Here is a 23028-nt window from a genome sequence, read left to right as displayed (position 1 = left end):
TTTATGTGTTTATTTTATTTTAGTTTGTTGCTACTGTGCCTACCCACTGTTTTTTTCATGTTTGTGCTTGGGACCAGGCTGTTCCGTTTTCTGGCAATTAACACTCTCTCTGTACTAACACTTTGTCTTTCATCACACCATTAACATACTGTTTGCTTTTACTCCATGACCTTCTGGTCAGTTATTCTCTGTGACCTTGTCCTATCAACACCTTCTCTTTTGTTATCTCTTGCCCCACCCCCGCTTTATTTGCTTAAACCTATTACATTTCTAATGTTTGCCAGTTCTGATGGAGGATCACTGACCTGAAACGTTAACTCTGCTTCTCTCTCCACACATGCTGCCAAACCCGCTGAGTATTTCCAGCATTTCTTGTTTTTATTTCAGATTTCCAGCATGTGCAGTATTTTGCTTTTATTGCAAACTTTAGTGAAAGAGAAAAACTACAAGGCTTCAGACTCAATGTTCGGTCATATTCATGTGAAGAACATTTACTGTATGACGTCTGTTAGGTCTTATGATTCCCAGTTTCTTAAATAATCACACTTTAGACAGATACTGGAGCTTGAAGCGAGTGTATTTTCTCACATCTCTTCATGTTTGGCGGAATGAATACAATGTGTGCTTGGTACACAGGTTGCAGTGCAGTAGTGAGTGATGCAGCATTGTGGCGATGTATATATACACATAAATACATACATACAGACACAGACACACACACGTTTGAACAATGCAGTCCTTAAGTAATTTTGGATAACATAATAGCCTTCTGAATTTAAAAACTGCAATGCCTTTTCCTATTAACATAACTTTTCCAAACATTAATTTTACTTTTCTTTTAGCTAAACTAAAGGAAATTTTCAATCAACTTTTACAATTAAACTTGTAATTCTGAACACTTCATTCATATCTTCCGGTCTTGTGCCTCCATCTTGTGGATTTGGTGGTCGTCATCCCTGTCCGCAATGAATTGGCACGCTGCACTGGTGGTGTTGTAAGTGTTGCTCCTGGTGTTGTAGAGGTTGTGCTCGATGTTGGTGGTGTTGCGTCATTTGGTCATGTTGTCTTGCATTTTCTGCCATTCAATAGCTCTGCAGGCAATTTCATGTCGGCCTTGAGAGGTGTAGCTTGAAGTGACAATAGGTTTGGGTCTTCCTTTGTCTCTCAGCATTTTAATGAGGGTCCTCTTGGCCATGTGGACGTGGCTTTCTATAAAACCGTGTCCCCTTGGGTAATGTGGTGATGATGTTATGATGTTGAATCTATACTGTTCAGCAAACTTGTTAAACTCTTTGGAGTTGAAATGGGTTCCATTATTACATATCATCCTTTCTGGAATCCCTCGCTCAGTAATCAGGACTCGTACTGTTCTGGTGATTGTTGTAGCTTTCAAATCATTTACCTTTAAATCTTTATGAATGGGAACTTTGAGTAATAGTCTGCAACTGTAAGATATCATTCTTGGTTGTGCGTGTCAGCTCCCGCAGTATGCCATGGTCTAGGTGGTACATCACTAGCCATCATTGCTTTTGGTTGTGTATTTCTATACTTCTGGCATACACTGCATGTACATACCATTCTTTCAACGTCATTGTAAATTCCTAATCTAGTACACAGCTGATCTAGCTCTAAGCATACACTTCTCCATTCCCAAGCGGCCTTGAATTTTCTTCTGCAGAAGTTCTATCTGCATCATTTTGGTATGATGATTCTGGATCCAACCAGCAGAACACCGTCTTCTAATGAGATGTCAACTCTGATTGACCAATATGGCTGTGTTTGCTGCCACTTATCCAGCCATCCTTGAATTACTTGCTGAGAGAGCATTTGTAACTCTTCGTCTTTATTGGTCTCATCTCTGATTTGACTCAATTTTGGTGATGTTACGTTCACTAGGTGATGTATCTTTATATCTAAATATTTTATCTTGTTTTTCTCATGTGGCGAGAGACGAGATAGGGTTTTCCACTAGCACTATTTCTCTTCCTGACTTGTACTTCAAAGTGAAATCTTAACTCTGAAGTCTCAAGAGTAACCTCTGTAGTCTTGCTGGTGCTTTGCACAAATTTTCCTTTTACACCTGAAGTGAACAATGATCTTGCACAATGAACTTTCACCCTTAGAGATAGACATGGAAATTCTCACATCCATACACCACTGCCAAAAGCTCCCTTTCTATGTTGGCATATTTGGTCTCAGCTGATGTTAGAGCTTTGAATGCAACTGCTATTGACTTTCCTTCTTGTACTAGGGCAACTCCCAGTCCTTTCGGAGAAGTGCCTACTTGCAGACTGAAAGGTTTTGCTCTGTTTAGCATGACAGATTTGCCTCATTGCACTTACCTCTGAGTTTAATGAAACTCCTCACATATGACTCTGACCACTGGTACTCAACATCTCTCATCATCTCTTGTAGGTTCACTATGTGCTCTGACAGGAGGTATGAAGAGCTCATGTACTGGATCAAGCCAAGAAAACTCCTCAGCTCTTTCTTGTCTCTCAGAGCATCCATCCCAGAGATAGCTGACTATTTCAGGACTCAGCTTGACTCCAGGTGTGTGCACCATTCCAAAGAACTGGCATTGTCACCGTTACATTATATTTGTCTGCATTCAGCTTGATCCCAGCTTTTCTGGTTCTCTCCATGGCTACAAGTAGGTGGTGGTTATGGTCTTTCTCATCTACACCATAGATCTGGATATCATCACCTATGCCGATTGCTCCTTTGCATCCCTGCATATCTCATCTATTTTCTGCTGGAACACATCCTGGCTCACAAAAGCCAAAAGGTAGACACAAGAATTTGTACCATCCAAAGGATGTGCTGAATGTTGTCAAGAGTGAACATTCCTATAGTCATTTATGGCATCCAACTTGCTGAAAACTTTTGCCCATCAGTGCTGACATGATCTCTTCCAGTGTTGGAGCAAGGTAGTGATTCCTCTTTACCGCTTAAGATCTTTGGAATCCAGGCAAATTCATAGCCATCCATTTGGCTTCTCTCACCATATTGGAATTTAGCCAACCACTTTATTTTCTGCCATCTTTGCGTTCTCTTTCAAGCTTTCCTTTTAGCTCTACTGGCACTTCACTTGTTTCTTCGCTGCGTCAATGGTGATGTGATACGCAAAATCTTCAAAGCATCCAACCATCTCATCAAAACACTCTGGATACATTTGGACCAGATCTTACTTGCTTCTGATTGGAGGGTGCTTTTCAATGGGTGTGCTAGGTTCAATTTCATTGATGCCTCCTTCATCTTATGGTTTACCGAGATCAGCTGCAACTCTTCGCAATCGTTCAACCCCAGGATAGTTGGACCATTTGTTTCAGTGACGTGGAATATGCAATTAACATCTTTTCCTTTGTGCATCCCCCTGATTTGGGTCATTCCCAGCTGTCAAATTTCAGTCCCATCATATGCCATCAGCATGATGTTGCTCGGTTTCAGAGCATCTTTCTTTAGGTAACCCGGTATTTTGCATCAGTCTTCACTACAGGGGATACAAGTAACATCTCAGAAATAGCTGTAAATTAGGAAATGGAAGGGAGGGAGGAACTCAAGAAAATTACAATCAACAGGAAAGTGGTACTGAGCAAATTGTTGGAGCTGTGGGTTGACAAGTCCCCAGGTCCCGACGGACTTCATCCTAGTGTTATGATCCTGTAGTTTTTTTTCTGGGAAGAATGCAGTGTGCCCTTAAGGTTGGAAAAAGAGCCGCACTGCTTTAAGGCAGCAAGCTCGAAAGACTGAGTCAGATAATGCCTTTCTCGCTTTAAGGTATAACGTTATAGGTTTTAAGGTACTTGTGGATAAGGATAAGAGTAGTCCTCGGGTGAAGGTGCTAAATTGGGAGAAGGCTAATTATAACAATATTAGGCAGGAACTGAAGAATTTAGATTGGGGGCAGCTGTTTGAGGGCAAATCAACATCTGACATGTGGGAGTCTTTCAAATGTCAGTTGATTAGAATCCATGACCAGCTTGTTCCTGTGAGGAAGGATAAGTTTGGCAAGTTTCGGGAACCTTGGATAACGCGGGATATTGTGAGCCTAGTCAAAAAGAAAAAGGAAGCATTCGTAAGGGCTGGAAGGCTAGGAACAGACGAATCCCTTGAGGAATATAAAGACAGTAGAAAGGAACTTAAGCAAGGAGTCAGGAGGGCTAAAAGGGGTCATGAAAAGTCATTGGCAAACAGGATTAAGAATAATCCCAAGGCTTTTTATACGTATATAAAGAGCAAGAGGGTAACCAGGGAAAGGGTTGGCCCACTCAAGGACAGAGAAGGGAATCTATGTGTGGAGCCAGAGGAAATGGGCGAGGTGCTAAATGAGTACTTTGCATCAGTATTCACCATAGAGAAGGACTTGGTGGATGATGAGCTTAGGGAAGGGAGTGCAGATAGTCTCAGTCATCTCATTATCAAAAAGGAGGTGGTGTTGGGTGTCTTGCAAAGCATTAAGGTAGATAAGTCCCAAGGGCCTGATGGGATCTACCCCAGAATACTGAGGGAGGCAAGGGAAGAAATTGCTGGGGCCTTGATAGAAATCTTTGCATCCTCATTGGCTACAGGTGAGGTCCCAGAGGACTGGAGAATAGCCAATGTTGTTTCTTTGTTTAAGAAGGGTAGCAAGGATAATCCAGGAAATTATAGGCCGGTGAGCCTTACATCAGTGGTAGGGAAATTATTAGAGAGGATTCTTTGGGACAGGATTTACTCCCATTTGGAAACAAACAAACTTATTAGCGAGAGGCAGCATGGTTTTGTGAAGGGGAGGTCGTGTCTCACTAATTTGTTTGAGGCTATTCTCGCTGCTTATAAGTCCCTGAAGCTTATTGACGGAAGTTTAGGAACTTACAGAGATTGACTGGGCAGATGTATGTAGAATTTGAGAGGGTGAAGCAAATTAATTTTGACCATTAGATATGGGCATTAAAGATAGAAAACCACATGAGAACCATCAAGAATTGATTCTCTTAGAAGAGTTTAAAAACGCCATTTCTTCCGTAGTGAGAACTCATATAGATAACCTGAAAGTTTTGAAGCTAGGCAAGCAGCAGAGATTGCTGATGATTTTCAGCTTGTGAATAATCCAACCTATTTTGTCCGTCACCCCCATAAACCCGAGAAGGATAGAAAGTGAGAGAGTGAGAGGAAGGCAAGTAGCCGGGGACAAGAAGGAACTGCTGGGAAAGCCCCAGGATTACCTCCTCAGGTCAGAAAGGAAGGTGCTGAGGGTAGAAGTAAGGTTTGCAAGCCAAAGTGTTATTATTGCAACAAAATGGGTCATCTCCGTTCAGAGTGCTGGAAATTGCGAGGTAAACCCATAGGACTTGTTGGGGTACGCAAAGTTAGTGCAGAGGAAAAGACTATGACTGACAGTATGGCAGACAAAGCTATAGCTTTAATGACAGGTATGAATACGAAACCAGATACTAAAACTAAAAAGGAGTGTAGAGGTTAAGAATAAAATACCTGAAAGTTACAATGAATTTTTGTCAAAGGGGAAAATAACGCCATATCTTGTAAGTGATGCAGAAAAACCTATTATACTCAGGGACACAGGAGCAACCCAAATTCTCTTGCTGGGGAAAGATATAATGTTTCCACCACAGAGCGCCTTGAACGCTCAAGTTTTAGTTAATGGAATTGGCGGGGTGTGTATACCCATACCTTTGTATAAAGTACGCCTAGAAAGTGACTCAATATCTGGGATAGTTATTGTAGGTGTCGTCCACAGTTAACCAGTAAAGGGAAATGATCTACTCCTAGGAAATGATTTGGCTGGACCAAAAGTATCAGTTTCTCCTATAGTTACAGAGGAACAAAGTGAAATTCAGGAAATGGAGCAATTTCAAGAACAAGTTCCGGGAATAATTCCTGTGTGTGTAGTTACTTGAGCAATGGCTAAACAAGATCCATTGTCATAGGTAAAAGGGGCACCACAAATAGATAGCCAGGCATCTGAAACCTTATTTGGGGATTTCGATAATCCAAATGAGATGTTTAACAGATCTATCATTGCAACACAGCAAGCTGATTCAGAGATACACAGAACAGCACAGACGGCTCTGTCAGAAGCTGAGGCGAAAGGAGCTCCGGAAGGCAAACAGGGTTTTGAGGAGGAAATGGAGACCGTTCATAAACCTGCCAATGAAGACTGTACAGTTGTTGAACAGATAGTGGTAGCATCTAAACATAGACATGGATTATTAAGGTGAGCACACGACATTCCTTTTGCAGGACATAGGGGAATTCGGAAGACCAAATCACACAAACAAACATTACTACTGGCCAGGTCTTACAAAGGATGAGACTATTTTGTAGGTCATGTCATACCTGTCAAATGGTGGGAAAACCACAACCTACCATAAAACCAGCACCACTAGTTTCCATACCAGTGCTTGAGGAACCATTTAGCAGGGAGGAGGATAAGCCAGTACAGGTATGTCAGTTAATCGGGACTGTTGAGAAGGAAAAGGATAGTGAGGATGAGGCAGAAGTAGGCATAGGAAATTCTCAGATTGAACCTCCAGCTATCCGATGAGCGAACATAGAATGTCTAGGAAAACTAAACAATAGGCTTTTACGCTTAGAGGCAAAACAGCGTGAAGTCCTAACCAGGGTTTTTGCAACGTTTCAAAAGGTTTGTAGGGATAAGCCAGGATGTACAACCTTAGCCACACATGACGTGGGTACAGGGGGAACCATTCCTTTAAAACAACATCCTTGTCGCTTAGATCCAGACAGACAGACCCAAGTGGAAGCAGAGGTACAATGTATACTGAAGGGCAGCTTAGTTGAACCTAGTCAGGACAGCTGGAATTCACAGATGGTCTTGATGTCTAAACCTGGTTGGTCGGCTCAAACTTGCATAGACTCTAGAAAAGTTACTGTGGTAAAGAAGGCAGACCCTTACCCAAATTCTTATTTAAAAGACTGTATGGACAGAGTGGGCAACACAATATGTCTTAAAGAGACAGATGTGTTGGAGGGATACGGTCAAATTCCTTTGACACCCCAGGATAAGAAAAAAATCAGCTTCTGTTACACCAGACAGGGTTTTCCAGTGTCAAGTGATACCACATAGGTGAAGGGGTACACGAGAAACTTCTCAGAAAATAGTAAAGCCAGTAGTGGTCAGTGCTCCTAGCTGTGCAGTTCACCTGGCTGAGGTGATGGACAATACGGACGCTTGAAATGAAAGCACGAAACAATTGGAAGACTATGCTTGGAAATTTAAAATGGGTATATTGGGACAAACGTTTGAAAATTTAAAGCCAAAATGTTCTGGTGGAACTTGTTGTAGTCTTAACATTTTAGAAATGCATATGCCTGTAAATGCAGACCAAAATGTCAGCACTTTTTCAATTTGTTTTTTTTATCCCTTGTAACGAAACGCATTCCAGGAATGGCGATTAATTTCACCAGGGGCGGAGGTGTTATGATCCTGTAGTTTTTTTTCCCGGGAAGAATGCGGTGTGCCTTTAAGACTGGAAAAAGAGCCGTACTTGCTTTAAGACAGCAAGCTCTAAAGACTGAGTCAAAGAATGCGTTCTCGTTGCCTTGAATACAGCCATTCGGAGACTGCGATTCAAAGGGTGCATTCTCATTGCCTTGGATACAGCCACTCAGACTGAGCATCGAGAGATACATTTGTTACAATTTAATTTTGAATTGGCTTATAGTGCAAACAGCCTGCTCTAACACAGGACACAAACAGACAACTGTGTGCTAGCACCTGAAAGAGGAGCGCTCAGCCCATTTAAACTGAAGAAAGAGAATATAGTCTATTTATTATTCTCTCTCAAAATTCTAAAACGTCAAGCCAAAACAGAGATCTCCGAGCATTTAAACTGAAGGAAGGGAAATTAGACTGCGACAATCTTTTATCCCTCAAAAATTCGAAAGCCACATTGATTCTATTGAACGTGGTTGCGAGTTGTTGATCTATTGCGGTCATCGCTGGATAAGGAAAGCATCACTTACTGCTGGAATTAGACTATGGACTGTTCTACTGTTGAAGAACCTTTTTTCCTCCTCATCAGAGGGCTGTGAGGACTTCAAGCAACCTTGGACTTTTCCACCTCCGGCAGGAGCGTAAACTTGCAAGGACTCTAATTTTTTCTATTTTAAATGTTGTTTATATCTTTGTCGTGTTTAAGAATTTAGTTTTTCTAATTAGTTAATTTGTTGATTTAAAAACACCTGCTTTTGTTAGCCTCATTCGGGAGTTAATAGATAGGTACAATTTGGCTGTGTCTTTCTTTAATTTGGAAAGTTTAAAATGATATGTTAGGCGATCCATGGAGGGACGGAATTGAATTAACAGTGTGCTTCTCCCACCACAATCAAATCATACATTTTGATTGGGGGCTTTGACTGGAGCGGTCGGTCGGAACGCCAGGGTCTTAAAAGAAGTGATTAGTGAGATAGTTGATGCGTTGGTTTTAATTTTCCAAAACTCTCGAGGTTCAGGGAAGGCTCCATTAGATTAGAAAATAGCCAATGCAACTACTTTACTCAAAAAAGGAGGGAGACAGAAAGTAGCGAACTACAGGCCAACCTTAACATTTGTCATAAGGAAAATGTTAGAAGCTATTATTAAAGACGTTATAGCAGGGAACTTAGAAAAACTCAAGGCAATCAGGCAGAGTCAACAAGGTTTTGTGAAAGGGAAATCATGTTTAACCAATTTATTGGAGTTCTTCGAAGGGAGTTCCAGAATTTTGACCCAGCGACAGTGAAGGAATGCCGATATAGTTCCAAGTCAGGATGGTGTGTGGCTTGGAGGAGAACTTGCAGGTGGCCGTGTTCCCATGTATCTGTTGCCCTTGTCCTTCTAGGTGCTCAAGGTTGTGGGTTTGGAAGGTGCTGTCTAAGGAGCCTTGGTGTATTGCTGCAGTGCATCTTTTAGATGGTACGCACTGCTGCCATTGTGAGTCGGTGGTGGAGGGAGTTAATGTTTGTGGATGGGGTGCCAATCAAGTAGGCTACTTTGTCCTGGATGGTGTTGAGTTTCTTGAGTGTTGTTGTAGCTGCACCCACCCAATCAAGTGGAGAATCTTCCATCACACTTCTGACTTGTGCCTTATAGATGGTGGACAGGCTTTGGGGAGTCAGGAGGTGAGTTACTCACTGCAGGATTCATAGCCTCTGACTTGCTCTCGTAGCCATGGTATTTATATGGCTACTCCAGTTCAGTTTCTGGTGAATGGTAACCCCCCCCCCCCCGGATGTCGATAGTGGGGAATTTCAGGGATCGTAATGTCATTGAATATCAAGGGGAGATGGTTAGATTCTCTCTTGTTGGAGATGGTCATTGCCTGGCACTCGTGTGGTGCGAATGTTACTTGCCACTTATCAGCCCAAACCTGGGTATTGTGCAGGTCTGGCTACATTTCTACATGGATTGCTTCAGTATCTGATGAGTTGTGAATGATGCTGAACATTGTGCAATCATCAGCGAACATCCCCACTTCTGACCTTATGATTGAAGGAAGGTCATTGATGAAGTAGTTGAAGTTGGTTGGGCCTGGGACACTATCCTGAGGAACTCCTGCAGTGATGTCCTGGAGCTGAGATGATTGACCTCCAACAATCGCAACCATCTTCCTTTGCACTAGGTACGACTCCAACAAGCAGAGAGAGTTTTCCTCCTGATTCCCACTGACTCCAGTTTTGCTAGGGCTCCTTGATGCCATACTCAGTTCAGTGCTGCCTTGATGTCAAGAGCAGTCACTCTCACCTCAAGATGCAGAGGGATCAGAGTGTCCTCGTGCTTTAATCGCAAAAGGTTAGTATGCAGGTACAGCAAGTAATTAGAATGTTGTTTACTGCAAGGGGAATTGAATACAAAAGTAGGGTGGTTATGCTTCAGTTATACAGGGCACTGGTGAGACCAAATCTGGAGAACTGTGTACAGTATTGGTCTCCTTATTTAAGGAAGGATGTAAATGCATTGGAAGCAGTTCAGAGGTGGTTTACTGGACTGATACCTGGAATGGGCAGACTGTCTTATGAGGAAAGGTTGGACAGGCTAGGCTTGTATCCGCTTGAGTTTAGAAGAGTAAGAGACGACTTGATTGAAGCATACAAGATTCTGAGGGGTCCTGATAGGGCAGACGTCGAAAGGATGTTTCCTCTTGTGGGAGAATCTAGAACTAGGGGTCACTGTTTAAAAATAAGGAGTTGCCCATTTAAGATAGAGACGAGGAGAAATTTTTTTTCTGAGGGTCATGAGTCTTTGGAATTCTTCCTCAAAAGGCGGTGGAAGCAGAGTCTGAATATTTTTAAGACAGAGGTAGATAGATTCTTGTTAAGCAAAGGGGTGAAAGGTTATTGGGAGTAGACGGGAATGTGGAGTTGAGATTACCATGAGATCAGCCATGATCTTGTTGAGTGGTGGAGCAGACTCGAGGGGCTGAGTGGCCTGTTCCTGATCCTAATTTGTGTGTATGTGCATATGTATGTATGCATCTTCCAAGATATCAGTTGTATTTAATTATATGCAGATGCAGGGGAATTAATTGGTATTTCGCTTGAGCAGATATAGCGACACTCACAGAAACTGGGATGTAGTTGACTAAGATTCCCTCCAATTTTACCCCTCAACTGGTTTTCTTGAACGTAATACTGTGGACAAACATGGGGTTGAGAAAATTGACAACCCTGTCAAGGACAAAGGCCCTCAGACTGATTTTAAACCATGTACATACAAAAGATGTTTCTGCAAAGGCAACCTGCTGCCCAAGTGAGTGAAGGACACAAAGTTGATGGTCCAGCCACTCCTTTGCCTTTCAGCATCCTGTGATGCTGCGAGACATATTCTGGGTAGCAGTGAATGCTGCTCTTGTAACCAGTTAATTAAATAAATTGGTTGATTCCTGAATGCATCAGTGTAACGCAAAGGGAATTACTGAGCATCTTACTCTGAACATATGCCATAATATTTCTTTGTGCAGGTTTTTCAACACATTTAATTTTAATTCCACAAACGAGCTTAATGCCCATGCAATGATTTGCCAGTCAGCCTGTGCAATGCGGTAGCAGGCTGCCAGTATTTGAACAGGATTGCAATGTCGAGATATTGATTTCGTGTTGATAGCTTGGAGTGCGATCTGTTTGATCTCTCTGAAGATACAGCCAGTGAAAATATGTTTCACCTAAAATAATTTTATCATATCCATTCGGGGGATGTGGCCGTTGCTGGCCATGCCAGCATTTATTGCCCATCCCTAACTGCCCTTGAGAAGGTGGTGGTGAGCTGACTTCTTGAACCACGGCAGTAGGTACACCTACTGGTGGTGGATGGGGGCCAAACAGGCTGCTTTGTCCTGTGTGGTGTTGAGCTTCTTGAGTGTTGTTGGAGCTACACCCACCCAGGCAAGTGGAGTATTCCATCACACTCCTGACTTGTACCTTGTACATGGTGGACAGGCTTTGAGGAGAAAGGAGATGAGTTACTCGCCGCAGAATTCCCAGCCTCTGTCCTGCTGTTGTAGCCATTGTATTTATGTGCCTGATCCAGTTCAATTTCTGGTCAATGTTGACCTGTAGGGTATTGATAATGGGGGATTCAGCGATGGTAATGCCACTGAACGTCAAGGAGAGATGGTTAGATTCTCTCTTGTTTGAGATGATCATTGCTTGGCACTTGCATGGCACGAATGTTATTTGCCACTTATCAGCTCAAGTCTGAATGTTGTCCAAGTCTTGCTGGACATGGACACGGGCTGCTTCAGTATCTGAGGAGTCGCGAATGGCGCTGAACATTGTGCAGTGAACATCCCCACTTCCGACCTAGGGATAGAGGGAAGGTCATTGATGAAGCTGAAGATGGTTGGGCCTAGGACACTACCCTGAGGAACTCCTGAAGAGATGTCCTGGGCTGAGATGATTGACCTCCAACAACCATAACCATCTTCTTTTGTGCTAGGTATCATTCCAACCAGCAGAGAGTTTTTCTCCTGATTCCCATTGACTCCAGTTTTGCTAGGGCTCCTTGATGCCATAATTAGTCAAATGCTGCCTTGATGTCAAGGGCAGTCACTCTCACCTCATCTCTGGACTTCAGCTCTTTTGTCCATGTTTGGAGCAAGGCTGTAACAAGGTCAGGGGCTGAGTTGCCCTGGCGGAACCCAAACTGAGAGTCAATGTGCAGGTTATTGCTGAGCAAGTGCCGCTTGATTGCACTATCAACCCCTTCCAACACCTTACTGATTATAAGTAGACTGATCGGGCGGTAATTGGCCAGGTTGGATTTATCCTGCTTTGTGTGTACAGGTCATACCTGGGCAATTTTCCACTTGCCGGGTAGATGCCAGCATCGCAGCTGCACTGGAACAGCTTGATGAGGGGCACGACTAGTTCTGGAGCACAAGTCTTCAGTATTATTGCCGGAATGTTGTCAGTGCTCATAGCCTTTGCAGTATCAAGAACCTTCATCCGTTTCTTGATATCACGTGGAGTGAATCGGATTGGCTGAAGACTAACATGCAAGTAGTCCTATGTTGAAGCTTCACCAGGCTGACAACTCATTTTTAGGTATGCCCGATGCTGCTCGTGGCATGCCCTCCTGCACTCTCCACTAAACCAGGGTTGATCGCCCGCCTTGATCGTAATGGTAGAGTGAGGGATATGCGGGCCATGAGGTTACAGGTTGAATACAATTCTACTGCTGCTGATGGTCCACAGGGCCTCAAGGATGCCCAGTTTTGATTGGTAGATCTGTTCAAAATCTATCCCATTTAGCACGGTGGTATTGCCACACAACACGAAGGAGGGTATCCTCAGTGTGAAGACAGGACTACTTCTCCACATATACTGTGCGCTGGTCACTCCTACCAATACTTTCATGGACTGATGCATCTGCAACAGGTAGATTGGTGAGGACGAGGTAAAATAGGTTTTTCCCTCTTGTTGGTTCCCTCACCACCTGCCACAGACCCAGTCTAGCAGCCTTTAGGACATGGTCAGCTCCATCAGTCATTGTGCTACTGAGCCACTCTTGGTGATGGACATTGAAGTCCCCCACCCAGAGTACATTTTGTGCCCTTGCTACCTTCAGTGCTTCTTCCAATTGGTATTCAACATGGAGAAGCACTGATTCATCAGCTGAGGGGGCACGTTAGGTGGTAATCAGCAGGAGGTTTCCTTGCCCAGCTTTGACCTGATGCCATGCGACTCCATGGGGTCCGGAGTCAATATTGAGGACTCCCAGGACAACTCCCTCCTGACTGCATACCACTGTACCTCCACCTCTGCTGGGTCTGACCTGTGGTGGAACAGGACATACACAGGAATGTTGATGGTGGTGCCTGGGACATTGTCTGCAAGGTATGATTCCATGAGTATGACTATGTCAGGCTGTTGCTTGAAGAGTCTGTGGGACAGCTCTCCCAATTTTGGCACGTCCCCAGATGTTGGTAAGGAGGACTTTGCAGGGTTGTCAGGGCTGGGTTTGCAGTTGCCGTTTCTGGTGCCTAGGTTGGTGCCAGGTGGTCCGTCCGGTTTCATTGCTTTTGTTAGACTTTGTAGCAGTTTGATGCAACCAAGTGATTTGCTCGGCCATTTCAGAGGGCGTGTAGGCATCGACCACAATGGTATCACATGTCTTGATATTATGAACATCAACCCCGAGTTAAATAAACCACAGGCTGAAAATATAATTTCCTGCTTTCAAACCGCAAACTATCTACTTGATTGGCCAATCCTACTTTTGCAGCGCCCCGCTTCTTCTTCTTTGGCCTCCTTGTCTCGAGAGACAATGGGTAAGTGCCTGGAGCTGGTCAGTGGTTTGTGGAGCAGCACCTGGAGTGGCTATAAAGGCCAATTCTAGAGTGACAGACTCTTCCACAGGTGCTGCAGATAAAATTGGTTGTCAGGGTTGTTACACAGTTGGCTCTCTCCTTGCGCTTCTGTCTTTTTTCCTGCCAACGGCTAAGTCTCTTCGACTCGCCACGCTTTAGCCCCGCCTTTATGGTTGCCCGCCAGCTCTGGCGATCGCTGGCAACTGACTCCCACGACTTGTGATCAATGTCACAGGACTTCATGTCGCGTTTGTAGACGTCTTTAAAGCGGAGCCATGGATGGCCGATGGGTCTGATACCAGTGACGAGCTTGCTGTACAATGTGTCCTTGGTGATCCTGCCATCTTCCATGCGGCTCACATGGCCAAGCCATCTCAGGCGCCGCTGGCTTAGTAGGGTGTATATGCTGGGGATGTTGGCCGCCTCGAGGGCTTCTGTGTTGGAGATACGGTCCTGCCACTTGATGCCAAGGATTCTCCGGAGGCAGCGAAGATGGAATGAATTGAGACGTCGCTCTTGGCTGACGTACGTTGTCCAGGCCTCGCTGCCGTAGAGCAAGCGCCCCGCATAGTTCACAAATATCAAGATGTTCAGTTCACCTGCTTTGGTGTTTCAGCACATTTTCAGATGCAAAAAAATGGAATCTCAATTCATCATTCTGAGACTACCACAAAGTGTGGAGATTTAAATATTTATCCAATTGAAGATTTGATAGTTGTCTGGTAGTTAATGTTTTTAAAGTTGCAGGTTAATAAACAAAAGTAAAACAGGAAAGGTAGCCAAACCATGGCTTGCAAGGGAAATTAGAGATAGCATTAGATCCAAGGAAGAGGCATACAAATTCACCAGAAAAAAACAACAGTCTTGAGGATTGGGAGCAGTTTAGAATTCAGCAAAGGATGACCAAGGGATTGATTAAGAAGGGGAACACAGAGTACGAGAGAAAGTTTGCAGGGAACATAAAAACTGACTGTAAAGGTTTCTATAGGTATGTGAAGAGAAAAAGATTGGAAGACAAATGTAAGTCCCTTACAGTCAGAAACAGCAAAATTTATTATGGGGAACAAAGAAATGGCTGACCAACTAAACGCATACTTTGGTTCTGTCTTCTCAAAGGAAGACACAAATATCATACCAGAAATGTTGCGGAACACAGGGTTTCGTGAGAGAAGGGAACTGAAGGAAATCAGTACTAGTAGAGAAATGGTGTTGGGGAAATGGATGGGATTGAAGGCCAATAATTCCCCAGGGCCTGATAATCTACATCCCAGAGTACTTAAGGAAGTGGCCCTCGAAATAGTGGATGCATTGGTGGTCATCTTCCAAGATTCTACAGACTCTGGAACAGTTCCTACAGATTGGAGGGTAGCTACTGTAACCCCACTATTTAAAAAGGGAGGTAGAGAGAAAACAGGGAATTATAGACCAGTCAGCCTGACGTCAGTAGTGAGGAAAATTCTCGAGTCCATTAACAAAGATTTTATAGCAGAGCACATGGAGGACAGTGGTAGAATCGGACAGAGTCAGCATGGATTTACGAAAGGGAAATCATGCTTGACAAATCGACTAGAATTCTTTGAGGATGTAACTAGTAGAGTTGATGAGAGACAGCCAGTGGATGTGATTTATTTGGACTTTCAGAAGGCTTTCGACAAAGTCCCACATAAGAGATTAGCATGTAAAATTAAAGCACATGGGATTGGGGGTAGCATATTGCGATGGATAGAAAACTGGTTGGCAGACAGGAAACAAAGATTAGGAATAAATGGGTCTTTTTCCAAGTGGCAGGCAGTGACTAGTGGGGTTCCGCAGGGATCGGTGCCAGGACCCCAACTATTCACAATATATATCAATGATTTAGATGAGGGAACTAAATGTAATATCTTCAAATTTGCAGACGATACAAAACAGGGTGGGAGGGTGAGTTGTGAGGAGGATGCAGAGGGACTTCAGGGTGATTTGGACAAGTTGTGTGAGTGGGCTAATGCAAGGCAGATGCAGTATAATGTGGATACATGTGAGGTTATCCACTTTGGTAGCAAAAACAGGAAGGCAGATTATTAGCTGAACGGCTATAAACAGAGAGGGGAATATGCAGCGAGACCTGGGTGTTCTCGTACACCAGTCGAAGGTAAGCATGCAGGTTCAACAGGCAGTAAAAAAAGGCAAATGGTATATTGCAAGAGGATTTCAGTACAGGAGCAGGGATGTCTTGCTGCAATTACACAGGGCCTTGGTGAGGCCACACCTGGAATATTGTGTGCAGTTTTGGTCTCCTTATCTGAGGAAGGATGTACTTGCTATAGAGGGAGTGCAGTGAAGGTTTACCAGACTAATTCCTGGGATGGCGGGACTGACGTATGAGGAGAGATTGGGTCAGTTAGGATTATATTCGCTGGAGCTCAGAAACGTGAGGGGGGATCTCATCGAAACCTAGAAAATTCTAACATGACTTGACAGGGTAGATACAGAAAGGATGTTCCCAATGGTGGGGGAGTCCAGAAGCAGGGGTCATAGTCTAAGGATACAGGGTAAACCATTCAGGACTGAGATGAGGAGAAATTTCTTCACCCAGAGAGTGGTGAACCTGTGGAATTCGCTACCACAGTATGCAGTTCAGGCCAAAACATTGCATGTTTTCAAGGAGTTAGATATAGCTCTTGGGTTGAAAGGGATCAAAGGATATGGAGGGAAAGCAGGAACAGGTTACTGAGTTGGATGATCAGCCATAATCATAATGAATGGCGGAGCAGGCTCGAAGGGCTGAATGGCTTACTCCTGCTCCTATTTTCTATGTTTCTATAATGTGACTTGTTAACCTTAATAGCACTTTCCATTAATTCTGTTTCTGTCTCCACAGATGCTGTTGGACCGGAATATTTCCAACACTTTCTGTTTTTATTGAATGAAAAATAAAGTCAGCTGTTCAGATCTAATGTCGCTGAAGATTTTGGTGCTTGGCATGGGGAATGTTCACAGATTATCACTAAATATCAGTATTCTGTATCTGGGCCATACATTTCTCTTTTATTGAGTTACCTGGTGGGTTGGGTTGGAATTTCTATGCATTTGTACCAAAATCATATACATGGTCTTTAAAAACAGATCTTGATATTGTTGCATGAAGTACCGAGATAGTTTTTCTCCCAAGAGAACTGAATGAAGGCTGATACCAATTTTACTCAAACTGTACCAAAGTGATGGATCAACTTTCATAGATCAGAGCACAGAAAGCAGCCAATTGGCTCATCATTCTGTGGTGGTGGTGAAGGCTGTGCAACTAATTTTCATGTGGAAAGAATAATTATGTTGCAGGGGGTGTAAAATTTTTAAACACGGGTGGTTTCAGAACTGTGGCAGGGGCAGAAAAACCTGATTGGAGGGATTCAAACATGGAGTTCCGGGAAAGATGGGAAATGATTTGGATGGCAACATGTTCAAGGAATTTAGAGAGGAAAGGCAGGTTGGAGATGGAACAGTAGTTTGTAAGGGCTGTTTGTAAACGATGGGGTCAAGCGTTGGTTTTTGGAGAGGGGTGATGATGGCAAATTTAAAAAGAGAGGGGGAATAACATCTGAAAAGAGAAAACAGTTTACAATATCGAACAGCATGGGGACCAGGAGGAGAAGTTAGGTGATCAACAGTTTAGCAGGAATAATATCAAGGGTATAGGAGGTGGGTCTCATGGACAAGATGAGCTCATACAGGGCATGAGGGGACATAGGATAAAAAGTAGTGAAAAATATGAGTTCAGGGCGAGGGCAGCGGGGAGCATTATAGGAGATTTGGCCAGGTCGGCTCGTGGAAGGGAGAAATGCGGCAGAGGCAGCTGATTGGATGGTCTCGATCTTAGTCACTAAGAAGCCTATGAGTTCCTCGTATTTATTGGAGGTAAGGGTGGAGAGGACGGGGAAAGGGGTTTAAGACAACGGTCTGCTGCCAAGAAAAGTAGTTGGGGGTTATCTTTGCATTCCAAAATGATCATGTAATAATAGCGAGCAGTTTAAGCAGACGACAGCAAGACTCGATAGTGTTTCAAGTGGTCCAGCCAGATCTGGCGGTGGAAGGCTAAACCAGTTGTCTACCATATCCTTTCGAGTCTGCCTCCCTTGGATTTAAGGGAGCAGAGATGAGGTCCAGACCAGGGGGAATGGCTGGGCTGAGAGAGACTGATCTTTTTAATGGGGACTGGGGCATCAAAGACGGAGATGAGGGTATGGTTGGGCAAATCAGTAGCTGCAGAAATGCTGCGGTCAACGGAGGGCCAAAGGCTAGATAGTTGAGATTTTGAAAGTACAGCTCTAAGTGAATAAGGGATAGTTTTTTTTTCCAGGGTCGGGTACAGAATGAGGTATGGTTGGAGTGTAGAAGGGGGATGTGGGTAAAAAGTGATACAAGGAAGTGGTCAGAGATGGCTTTATCTATAATTGATATAATGGGACTAGCATGACCACGCGAGATGCCAAGGTCAAGGGTTTGGCCATGAATATGGCTTGGGGAGTTTAAATGTAGGCACAGATTTAGGAGGATAAAAGGGCAGTGAACTCAGAGGAGAGAGCACATGATGAGTTGAGATGGAGATTGAAATCACCGAAAATGAGAAGTCACTCGGTGCAGAGGCTGAGCAAGGAAAGCAGTGAAGATATATTGGTGATAAAATTTTTATTGTATTTGGGAGGGTGGTAGAGAACAATGCTTCTGAAAGAGATGAGACGGATGGAACAAGGTGAGACGGTCAAAGGAAGAGAAAGTACAGGGGACGGGGGGCGCCAGGCCAAATTGTGATCTGCTGGTAAGCGCCACACTGTCACCGCAAAATCTGAGCAGAGCAAATGGTGGAAGATGTAGCCAGGTGGGGAGGCTTCATTAAGTGGCAAGGCGTCATCAGCCCTCAGCCAGGTTTCCATTAGGGCCATGATGTCAATGCAATCGTCCACAATAAGTTCATAGATGGCAAGGGCCTTATTCACAAGTGAATGGACATTCTGGTAGGAAATACAAAGTGGTGAGAGCTGATCCACTGGCACAGTCTGGTCAGTAATGGGAGAGGCAAGTTGGACAAGGAGGATTTTCAGAGCATGACAGGCCCCCCATTTTACTCTTATTTTTAGTTTTTTTTTCCTTTTTTTTTTTTTTTTGTGTTTATTTTCTTTTATTTCATCTTAGTTTGTTCAGTTTGCTTACCCACTTTTTTTTTCATGTTTGTACTTGCGGCTGTTCAATTTTCAGCCCGTTAACACCCTCGCTGTACTAATGTTTTGTCTTTCAACACACCATTAACATATTGTTTGCCTTTGCTCCACGACCTTCTGGTCAGATATTCTGTGACCTTGTCCTATCTACACCTTCTCCTTTGTTATCTCTTGCCCCACCTCCGCTTTACTTGCTTATAATCTTTTACATTTCTAATATTTGCCAGTTCTGAAGAAGGGTCACTGACCTGAAACATTAACTCTGCTTCTCTCTCCACAGATGCTGCCAGACCTGCTGAGTATTTCCAGCATTTCTTGTTTTTATTTCAGATTTCCAGCATCCGCAGTATTTTGCTTTTATATTGTTGGACAAGGAGGAGATTGGCAAGATTCACCCCCAGTGGGTACACTGGACAGAAAGGTCGACAAGATTTTTTAAGATTTAGAGATACAGCACTGAAACAGGCCCTTCGGCCCACCGAGTCTGTGCCGACCATTAACCACCCATTTATACTAATCCTACACTAATCCCATATTCCTACCACATCCTCACCTGTCCCTATATTCCCCTACCACCTACCTATACTAGGGGCAATTTATAATGGCCAATTTACCTATCAACCTGCAAGTCTTTTGGCTGTGGGAGGAAACCGGAGCACCCGGCGAAAACCCACGCGGTCACAGGGAGAACTTGCAAACTCCGCACAGGCAGTACCCAGAATCGAACCCGGGTCCCTGGAGCTGTGAGGCTGCGGTGCTAACCACTGCGCCGCCCTAATGGCCAATTTATCTATCAACCTGCAAGCCTTTGGCTGTGGGAGGAAACCGCAGCACCCGGTGGAAGCCAACAGAGTCACAGGGAGAACTTACAAACTCCGCACAGGCAGTACCCAGAACCGAAGCCGGGTTGCTGGAGCTGTGAGGCTGCGGTGCTAACCACTGCGCCACCGGTAGATCCCGGTAAAATATTTCTGATTTTTTTTTTTTTAAAAGAGATACAGCACTGAAACAGGCCCTTCGGCCCACCAAGTCTGTGCCGACCAACAACCACCCATTTATACTAACCCTACAGTAATCCCATATTCCCTACCACCTACCTACACTAGGCAATTTACAAGAGCCAATTTACCCATCACCTGCAAGTCTTTGGCGGTGGGAGGAAACCAGAGCACCCGGCGAAAACCCATGCGGTCACAGGGAGAGCTTGCAAACTCTGCACAGGCAGTACCCAGAATCGAACCCGGGTCCCTAGAGCTGTGAGGCTGCGGTGCTAGCCACTGTGCCGCCTAGAAAGGAAATGAAGCCTTTTGAGCAATTTCACTGAGCACGCAGAAGAAATTGGGAGAAGAGGAGCTGGCACCACTGTTGAATGCCAAGAATTGGCCGAGCAGAGCTAAGAAAGGAGCAGAGAATGCAGGCATCGATCCCGCTACCTCTCGCATGAAAAGCAAGCGCTCTACCACTTGAGCTAATTCCCCAGCGTCAAATAGAATTACTACTCCTAATGAGCTAGTGCAGAGTGCCTTGATGAGCCCGTTGGAGGATGCCAAGAGAGGCTATAGAAAGATACAAAGAGAAGCTATAGAATTATCTCATAATGAGTCAAGCCTTGGACAGCAGCAAGAGAGCAGGAAGGTTGAGAAGTACTGAAAGATTGGGGTAGGAAATTGATTGCAGCTGAACTTGGAACAAGACCCTCTCTCTTTCACTAATCTCCAGATCCACTGAAGTCACTTAAACCTCAAGGAGGGAAACGTCTCCTACTTCAAAACAAGTTTTAAAACGTGCACAGGGTCCCAACGAAACAGAAAGACTTACGGCAACCAAAGACTCTACATCGAACTTAAAGGACTGTAAATAATTCCCAGATATTGCCTCAAACTTTCCCCCTTTATTCTTTCTACTTTTTTGTCTCTATCTGCATGTCTGTTTATCTCATTTGCATGCTAGCGTGGTCCAGTCGCATATTCGTAGTCATTACCGAATTAGAGTTTAAGATTAATAGATTTAAACAAGAAAGGTGGAAGTTTAAGAAAACCTGTCTGATTGATATCTTTGCCTTACAATTGGAAAGCAGTGAACAAGACACACTGAGGGGGGAGCTAAAAACAGTGTTTTTAAAATTAAACCCTGTTACGGTTAAACCAGACAAAGGCTGAGAGGGAACCCCAGACCACTTTCTCACCTAGTCATAACAATCCTCATCACGCCCACAGTCTTGCATTCTGATTTGAACATCCTCCAGCAACCCAAAATATCAGCCTTACTTATTAATGGAAGTTCTTTTTCCTCAGAACCCCTACTCCACTGCCTTCCCTGCCCAAACCACATTAGTGGCATAGCTATAATCTCCCAATAGCTCCTCTATCCTTCATTGTCCTCCAATGGAATCAAAAATGACTACTGTCTGTAGTCAAACAGCTTCATGTAGACAAAAGTGAAGCCATCCTTTCCTACATACTACTTCCATTATCTTATCAAATGCCATCTCAGGCTTAGAATCTCAACACATTTCAACCCTCTACCTCAAATCTCAACCCTCCAGTTCCGATGAAGGGTCACTGACCCGAAACGTTAACTCTGCTTCTCTTTTCACAGATGCTGCCAGACCTGCTGAGTGGTTCCAGCATTTCTTGTTTTTATTTCAGATTTCCAGCATCCGCAGTATTTTGCTTTTAATCTCAACACATTGTTTGGTTCCATGTTGCATTCCCTTTCACAAACCCAGTACATTACCAATATAACCTGTCTCAGCTTTTACCTCTCGCCCATTACTGCAAAGATTTAACTCCAAGCCTTTGATCACCTCAGGAGGATCAATTCCTCTCAATATCTCCTCGCCAGTATCCCACCACCCAGCCTTTACAACTGCAACTTATTCTGTCACAACTTGTTCCTTTACCCACTCCCATCAGCCCGACCCTCACGAGTTTCCCCATGTTCGAGAAAACAATTTCAAGATCTTGTCTTTAATTACAAACGTGTCCACACTTCACCCACCCTTAAGCCCGCTGGCTCCACGAACGCCCCTCACTCTCAGTTACCAGAGCCCTCACCAGCCAGGAGAGGAGCAGGTCCGCACTGAGGCCTACTCCACCCAGGCTGACTTTTATTAACATGTTCATTTTGTTGACAGGATGACACTGCCACTCCCCGTACTTACCAGTTATAAAGTACTCGACCGCCTGCTGCAGCGAGTCCAGATCGCCATTAACCACCCTGAGCCGGACCTTCCCCCTCCCACTCGCTCCGCCGGCCCGCTCCATCTCACCGAGAAAATAAACCGGCAAAACATTCAAACCAGCGCGCGCCCTCCAGCCAGCCGTTAGCGCCTGCGCAGCACGGCGAGGAGGCGGAGCTAACAGCCCTGTGGCACGCCATTGAGCTTCGAGCATGCGTACTGAGGACTAAAGTATTTGACGGAAGAAGCCGATAACGTCGAACATGGAAAGGAAAAGTTCCGACCACTGAGCGTGGCAGAAACTGATGAAGAGAAGCGAAAGAAAAATGAACTATCAATCCTGTAAACAGAAAGCATGGAACAAAGAAAAACCTAAATTCCAATACAAATATTCAGAAAGTATAGAGGTACCATTATACTACTGGGTGTATTCTGTAGGTCACCAACGCGCGCGTAAGAAAGATATAGAGGATCAAATTTGCACCGAAATTACAGAAATGCAAGAACCACAGAGTAGTGATAATTGGGGATTTCAATTATTCTAATTTAGACTGGCATATTAATACTGCAAAGGACAGAAAGGGGGAAACAGTTTCTGAAGTGTGTTCAGAAGAATTTTCTTCAATAGTATGTTTCCAGCCAAACAAGAATGGAGGCATATATAACATAAAAACAAGAATTGCTGGAAATACGCAGCATCTGTGGAGTTATCTACAAAAGGGGGTGAGGAGTGCACTGTCTTTTCTGGTTCCACTTCTCCACAGGTCAAAACATACATTTAAATGTTTACTCAGTTACCAATACGGACAATCATATACTCCACTCTTTATCCCTGAATAAAATA

At 44.1% G+C, this 23028-nt stretch overlaps 1 protein-coding gene across 2 annotated transcripts in view; it reads right to left on the bottom strand.

Annotated features, from left to right (window-relative positions):
* The window catches only part of cenpi (centromere protein I), a 148617-nt gene extending 126296 nt beyond the window's left edge, over window positions 1–22321 (bottom strand). For both annotated transcript variants that reach the window (XM_068047499.1, XM_068047500.1), the window contains exon 1: window positions 22167–22321. In XM_068047499.1, coding sequence (XP_067903600.1) covers window positions 22167–22269 — 103 coding nt within the window. In that variant the 5' untranslated portion in view covers window positions 22270–22321. The remainder of the gene's footprint in view (window positions 1–22166) is intronic.
* Window positions 22322–23028: the final 707 nt, after the last annotated feature.

This window comes from Heterodontus francisci, chromosome 15, assembly GCF_036365525.1.
Source record: "Heterodontus francisci isolate sHetFra1 chromosome 15, sHetFra1.hap1, whole genome shotgun sequence".
Lineage (NCBI taxonomy): Eukaryota > Metazoa > Chordata > Chondrichthyes > Heterodontiformes > Heterodontidae > Heterodontus > Heterodontus francisci.
The sequence above is the reverse complement of the archived record's forward strand: the minus strand, read 5'-3'. Positions and strand labels throughout refer to the sequence as shown.